This window comes from Anser cygnoides, chromosome 11 (assembly GCF_040182565.1).
Source record: "Anser cygnoides isolate HZ-2024a breed goose chromosome 11, Taihu_goose_T2T_genome, whole genome shotgun sequence".
Lineage (NCBI taxonomy): Eukaryota > Metazoa > Chordata > Aves > Anseriformes > Anatidae > Anser > Anser cygnoides.
In genome coordinates, this window is record NC_089883.1 from 12,176,914 (window position 1) to 12,184,658 (window position 7,745).

General features: G+C 45.8%; 1 protein-coding gene across 5 annotated transcripts in view; it reads left to right on the top strand.

The window, feature by feature from the left end:
• BBS4 (Bardet-Biedl syndrome 4) overlaps window positions 1–3,829 on the top strand; it is a 41,055-nt gene extending 37,226 nt beyond the window's left edge. For all 5 annotated transcript variants that reach the window (XM_048081413.2, XM_048081415.2, XM_048081416.2 and 2 more), the window contains one exon: window positions 720–3,829. In XM_048081413.2, coding sequence (XP_047937370.1) covers window positions 720–871 — 152 coding nt within the window. In that variant the 3' untranslated portion in view covers window positions 872–3,829. The remainder of the gene's footprint in view (window positions 1–719) is intronic.
• The last annotated feature ends 3,916 nt before the right edge of the window (window positions 3,830–7,745 follow it).

Genomic DNA, 7,745 nt, shown 5'->3' on the forward strand with positions numbered 1-7,745 from the left:
CAGGATACTGCTGATTGTGGTGATTTTCTGTCACTGTTAAGTTCTGTTTCCTGTGGATTGGAACAGGAAGGAGGTTGTGTAACCCAGGCCTCTTTCCTTGGCACCCCTGAGGACCCATTCCATTCCTCACACATGGAATAAACTTTCCATGCATGGAAGATTTGGAGGCTGAAAAACAGAAACATGCAGGAGTTTGGGGCTTACCTGAAGGACTTTATCACCCACGTCAGAGGAGCTGGTTCATAACATTAGCTGTTGGCCTAAGTATGTATAGATACAACTGCAGCGTGGCATTATCCTGTTCTGATTTTATTCTGTAAGGAGCTACGTTAACTGCCTGGAAACTCTTCCTGAGATTGCTAAAACTGAACTGAAAACTACACTGTGGTTTTGGTTCCAGTTTGAGTATAAACCAGCCTTATTGGGACAATTTTCCCTTCCAAAGCATGACTTAATTCCTAAGTTCCTACTGACTTCTCACAGCAGCCTGGCCGAATGAGACAGTGTGCCTCAGCTGCCTTTCAGCAGAACCCCAAGTACTATAAGGTCTCTGGCTGGATAGCTCACAAAAGAATTGAGTGCTACTGATAAGCTAATGCTAGACAGAAGAAATCTGAGAACAAAAAATAGCTGTGATTGTTTTGCATCTCCATCCTCTTTGGAGGGGCAAAAGAACAGACAAAACACACAGTTGTTCTGTAACTGTCTTCTCTCCCCAGGTGCTGGCGCATCAGCTCCACTTGCAAAGCCTCCCTCGCTGCCCCTGGAACCAGAACCGGGCTCAGAACCGGGCTCTGAGGAGACCACAGCACCAACAGAGGCCGAGGAACAACGGAAAGAGAAGCGCAAGAGCCGGCAGGCAGCGGACTAGAACGGACTCTGGTTGGCATGGGCAGGTGTGGGGACATTTCCAGCGCTGCCTGCTGACCTGTGGGGAAGGGGACCTGCCCTCTCCCCCGACCCACGGTGGCTTCACCCCACTGTCAGTTAGTCTAAATGCAGTTGTTTTTGGTTAATGACTTTAGCACGTGCTCTCTGCCTTGTCCCAAGGAGTAGTTGCAGCGGTCAGAAGTGGTTCCCATGTAGCTACTGTTAGCGTGGTCGCACCTTACTGCAAGAGACCGGAGGATGGAGACCCGGTGGGGTTGGATGTCTTCAGTGTTCATCTCTAAGTCCTCCAGAAGGGCGCTGAGGCATCCAGTAAGTTTAGAAAAGCCAGCAGTAGTGACTTAGCATCCTGGAAAATGAGAACCCAAAGAGGCTCAACCCCTTCTGGTGGCTGAACTTGTAAGCTGAGGAAGCCCTGCACAAGCCGTAGTAAGGTCAGTGGTAGTGCACTCAGAGAAGGGGTGAAGGAAAAACACCAGGGTGATTACAGAGCTGTGAGCCCGGCATGGGCCTGGCACAACTTGGATCCTGGCAGGGATGTGCTCGTCACTCCAGTTTCACGAAGGCAAGACTTCCTAAATGCTTTTTCAAGGCTGGGCCAAGGAGGTTGCTCAGGGAGGGAGCTGAGCTGGGAGGTCTCATTCCTTGGCAGGGCCATGTCGTGGCCATGGAGCACACGAGCACACCCTTTCTGTAGTGGTGACAGCTGCGTGGCAAAGCCGAGCTGTTTGGTCTTGAGGCAATCGTTCTGTTAACGGTGCAGCCTGGTGACAGCACGTGAGTCGGCCAGCCAGCTGAGCCACCTCCTTTAGGACTGTGGTCACACTGATGCCAAGATCACTCTGTGTATTTCTTGAATCCAACAGGAGAGAATCTATTTTAAAGCATATGTGGTAGCTAACAACAGCCAAAGAAAACTGCAAAGCTGGGTGAGAGCAAGGTAGGTGCTCAGGGGCCAGCTATTCTGGAAGCAGGCTAGCTGCAGCAGCACAAAAGTCTGCCAGAACCAAATTCCTAATTGTTTGCTGAGAAACAGGGTGAATGAGCCTCAGTGAAGCTCTGTGCTCATGTGATTGGAGTTCTTCCTTTAGAATTAGTGTTGCTCAGCACGGGGGAAAAGATTGGTTTGCAGGAAAGAAAGATCCTTTCTGAAAAGGCTTGCCATGGTCAGCTTCAACACTAAATTTAAATTGTTTCAGTATGACAGCAGCTGTGCTCTGAATAACTCAGTTATGCCCTCCTTACAGGAGCATTCAGGAGAAATCATTTCTGCTAGGTTCCAGAAGGCAAAGCAGCCTTTTGGTGAGCGGAGCAAGGAATTTTAATGCCCATGTGATACTTGAGATGCTTTGAAAATGTTTTTCTGTTCAAGGATAAAAACCTTAGCCTTCCTTTCTCTGCTCCTGTCAGTTTTTTGCCCCTGGGATTTATCCAGAGCTTGATACAGGTCCTCAAAGCAACTGGTTTGGGGAATTAAGGCAGGACCATCATGCTTTACATAAAGAACCAGTAACTGGGTTAAGAATGTCTGTTTTTTCCTCTTTCTCCCCTCAGTGTGCAGAGAAGTGCACAGAGCTAACGTTGCTGTGGGACTTCTGATCCGAGTTCTCTAAGCAGAATGTCTAGCACTTGCCAAAAGCAGCTGAAGCTTCAGGATCAGCCTATTTGCTGGTTGGGCTGCTGAGCTTTTTAAAATACATTCCTGCTTTTTGTTCTGCACCACTGCATTCTGTCTCTCCGTAATCAACAAGTCCAATAGGGCAAGGTTAGTAATGGAAACTTCTCTGTAGCAACTTGTAGCAGCAGCCTGAGGAAGGCTCTGGATGCATTAACATCCTTCAGTGGTGCTTTCTGGTTAGCTGCTATTATCTAGAGTGACGTTAATGCATCTTTAGAGTGCAGCTGGGAACTGAAGTGCTATCCTGCTCCCCAGGGGACACTAAAAGAGTAGGAACCCTTCACTTTCTCTCTTTTGATTGCCAAAACTGCTGGCTTATCTCAAACGCGTTTTTTTCCACCTCTCCTCTATGGGCTGGTTTTGAATTGGTGCAGCCCTGGGGTAGCACTGTGGTGAGGTTTTCATCATGCTAGGAGCTGAAGAAATCACAGTTTCTGTTGTGGAGTGCTGGCAAATTTAAACAAACCAGACAAGAAGCAGCATAAACCAGGTACAGTGCAGTGATTTTATTCACATTAAACTTTTTACACTGGAAGTTACTGCAGCATAACTGTAGCTGTGAGGAAGGGGTTAAGATTGCAGAGCAAGGGTAGGCAGGGTGTGGGAACTCTCTATCTCACCCCCAGAACTTTAGTTCGTGACATTTTTTTCCTGTGGCAATTGCTTGTTGTAATCATTTGGTCTTACCATGAAGGCTCGCAAGCTGTGGGAGTTGCAGTGACCTGAACAGAGTGCTTACAGGCAAGCATCACCAGCACTGCTGATAGCGGAAGGTTTTCCCTCCAGCTGCTCGATCCCCTTGTTTTCATGTCACTAGTTGCTTTCCCCTGCCTTCTGCCAGTTGTACGAAGGGTAAGTTAACTTCAGGACTGCAGCATTATGAAACCAACTGGCTATGTGCAACAGCCCTTGGCCCACAGGTGCTGTGGGAACCAGAACTGCCGAGCAAGAATCTGAGCAGGCTCTTTTCTCACCCGGTCCCACTGGTGCGACCTGTTAGCTTCTGGGCTGCTGGGCTGCTTTTTAGGGTAATTGTTATGTGTCACTACCGAGGGAGTGCTGCATTCGGAGGTGCTGTCAAGGTAGTTAAAATACACCTTCTGGTAAAAAGCCTACGCAGATGATTAACTCCACTTCTATGAAAAGAAACGGTAGCACCTTGTTCTTTCCAGATTTCAGCAAAGCAGAAGGGAGCTTCACATCTAAGGAAGTGTTTTTAAATCCGCAATTACAGTTGGATAATAAATAAAACTGCAGTTCCTCGTCCCGTCTCCTCTCCTCCTCCTGGGTACTGTGATGACAGCATTTGCATGCCGTAAATTTGCAGTATCTTTATGGAAAGTTTTTTATTCTATCTAATGATGAGAATGAGGCTGGACTGTTCTTTCAACTGAAATTAAGCAAGGGAGTTTTCAGCAGGACTGTACAAAGTCATTTAGGGATTTTGGAAATCACACCTTATGTTCTAAAACCTGCTTCTGGCATCAGCCATAATTCTAATTTTCTGTTTTTTCCCCTGTAATTGAAAACTTAAGATGGAAAGTAATAATGAGCTTAATTTCTAGGGAAGCAGAAACCACCTGCTTTAGGACATTTTGTTTCCCTTTTCAGGAAAAAAAAGTGTTATAATTAACCAGGTTAAATCAAACTGCTTACAAGGTAGACTGCAGCTTGACTTCATGACAGGAACAAATCTAGAAGACAGTTGAAAAATAAAAGCCTGGGCAGCAAGACCTTGTTTCAGCCAGGAATAATTATCTATCCGTCCAGCAACTTGCATTAAACCCAAGCAACTCTGGTTCTGAGGTCCCCGAGACAACTGGATGCTGGCTGATGCACTGTTACCGTGTACTCGCTGGGTTCCTGCATGCCCTCGTTTGCCCAGTTGTGGTCACTGACAGACAATAATGGCAAGAGCTTGGGTCCTACTCTAACGTCCTGTTCTTGCAAAAAACACCTAAAATTTAGACTTCCCTGTTGGGAAGTGGCAAAGCCTTTTCTACAGAGGCAGAAAAACCTCAGTGCTGAATGAAGAAAAATGAGCCTTATTAAAATAATAAGCTCCACACCTATATACACTACAAGAAAGCACATAATATTACAAGTACTTCATCTGTCAAGACTGGTTTCTGTAACAGAAAACAGCTGTGCTACAAATAAAGCTGTACCACTCTCTCAAACTAAACTGCACACAAAAAATCAGTGTTTTCTGCAGGGGTTCTTTATGAAAGATGCAGGTGAGATTTGAATCCAGTTTTAACCAGGCTGCACTGTACAAGGAGCAGCTTTCCTGAGACGTTCACAGGTGAGGTTTTCAGGATTTTGTTGTTGTCGTTTCCTCCACTTGCATTTTAATGAGATTATTCACCCTTAGCTGCCAGTATTTGTATTCTTCAGCTGCTATGAGCTCAGCAAAGGCTGATACCAGGTTCAGTTTTCAAAGCGACAGTGAGCCGTTTGGAACCTATGCCTTTCCTAGCTTCTGGCACAGGAGGGAATGGCTGTGCATGCTATTTCCAACCTGTGTTTGTTCCCCTTGCTGAAACGACATCCTACCACAAGAGTCTGGATCAATAACTCCCTGAGAATTCAGTCTGGTCAGGGCGTAGGATCCACCTGAGATTATTATGCAAGAAACTGCTCCATCTGCTGTGGAACAGAGCTTCATCTGGCATCTCTGAACAGACAGGAGAGCAGTCACTCCTGGGTCTACAACAAAGTTTGGCTAAAGAGCTCAACAGACTCTGTGTCGCTGAGGAAAACAGGCCTGAGGGCTGAGAGCAGACCAGGGGGTAAAGAGAACGCGTTACAAATAGGTTGCTCTGCCTCTTAGCATCCAAATTTTAAAAACAAAGAGCAAAGACAAACTTCAGCATTTCCATTTCTCCAATATCCTCATTGCTGCCTGAATGTGGAACGTGAGATGGTAGTTGTTGTGGCTTCTGTTCTAGCAGGTTTTAACCAATGAGTCTACAGACATGTATTTATTTATTTCCCCTCAAAATGAAACTACTACTTCGCTGTGATCACAGGTTTAAAACCTAACTGTATGCTTTTACCAAAACATGAATTGCACTAGAGAACAGCACAATTAATATGGGTTGAAACGTTCACTTTTAATGCAGAACATAACAACCCAACTAATGCTATAAAAATGTAAATTTGGTATTTCCTCCGTTTTTATACTGTTCTTTCAAATGTACTCATCAACTCGATGAGTTTCCTTACACCAGAAATAGTAACACACATGGTGTGACAGGAACGCTTGCCGGGACTGCTCCAGAACAGATTGCTCTGAGCACGTGTACCCGCAGCCAGTGCTGGGTACCGGTGCAGGGAACATAGCTGCTCGCTAGTCCACACCATCAGCTTCCACCTAGCTGCAAGCTCCAGCAAGGAGCACAACAGCACAATGTCTGAAGAGCTTTTGGGGTAACTGCAATGCTGCATGTGCCCTTGGACCCTTCTCACAGAAGCTGCCCCCCAGTTTTTATTTTCACTTCCCAGCGCGTGGCTGGAAAGATCACCCTGCTGTGGCACATCTTTCCTGGTGATTCAGTCCAGGATTACAGAGTAAGAAAAAAGCCAGCCACCAGTAGCACCAGCAGACTTCACAGCTTAAGATCTCCTTTTATTTCTGTTGTTGTTGTTGAGAGGTGGCTACAAAAAGCCACCACCACTGCCTTAGGTTAGCCTGCCTTAAAATAAATGTGGTCAGAAAATACCTGACGGCAAAGACATACACACTGCTGGCATTGTCCATTAGTTTCTGGAGGTGGATCTGTCCCTGCTGCTATCCAAGCCTGGGATTCCAGTAGCTGAGAAGTGGAGCTGGGCTCTACAGGAAGCTCTAACCACATTCGGGCAGTTCATGTGGACTTTGCTAGAGACAAGGCATAAAAGCTAAGGGAGAAAACTTCAACATCATTTCTGTAAGAGGAACTCGCACGAAAGAGCAAATGTAACCAGATCTTACTTAGCACAACAGGAGATAACCAAGAAACACAAAAGTAAAGAAAATCAAGTAATTCCTTGGCAGTGCTGTGAAACACCAACGAGCATTTAAACTGGAAAGAGTGGGGTTTGGGATAGGTTCTTCCTTGGCCAGGCAGCAACCACATGGCACCATGGGCACAGTGGAGAAGCAAGGTACCTGCTGAGGGACATTGAACCTTCCTGAGCTTCACGCCTCAGCTAACTAACCTGCCACCTGGCCTTCACGAGACAACGTCATGGAACATGTCAGCACATTTCATTTGAAGGAAGATGGGAATCACTGCTTGGTTTTGGTCAAGGGTAAGTTAAGAAAAAGCAGAAAACAAAACCAAATGGCTGCACTGGCTACAGGCACTCAGAGGTGGAAATACCAACACGGACAAATTCTATCAGCTGGAGAGCCACTGACTTACTGCCACAGCAATGAGCTCATGTATTGTGTCTTCAGCAAACTATGTGCGAATAAACATTTCCAGGGCATTTCCAAAGGAAACCCTTCTGCTGGGGAGTACGAGGCTAGCTGAGATTTGAGTCAGCCATCACTGTGGATTTCAAGGTATGAGGAGGGCATGAGAACAGAAAGAGAGGGTAAGGGGGCATCCTTTCAAGACTGGTTTTGACACTTGGGTATTATCGCAACTTTTCTGTTTTTTCATGGTGAACAGCAGTTTGGATTTTTAGTAATCAAGTAGGTAAATCTGTGAATAATCTCTTGCCTACCAAGGACTCTTGGATTTTACAAGACAAAACAACCACACGCATGCATAGATCACAGGACCCCTTTCTAAGCATTAAGTACTCCTAAGAGAACTGGACACAGCCTTTCAGATGTGCTCCAGCTGTTTTTCATGGGAAAAAAAAATACAAAAAACAAAGCCCCAAGAACTAAAAGCAACAGTACTGCAATGGGGATAGTAAAAATAGGGGTAAAAACTGGGGGACAAGTTCCAACCCCCCAGTTGAAATACCCCCCAGTATTTCACTATTTTATTTTTTTCTGTACAGACTAAAAAACCAGTCTAGTTCCATTTCTGTTGTTCAGCGAGATCTGTTCAAGCAGCTTTCCTTTGTTGTCTCTGTTGCTGCTGTGCAGAGGTGTGGGACAAGCAGGGCTTCAGGAGTCTGCAAGCCTTGCTGTAATTAAGTTTGGGAGGCAGAGGGAAGTTAAGCAGATCAAATTCAC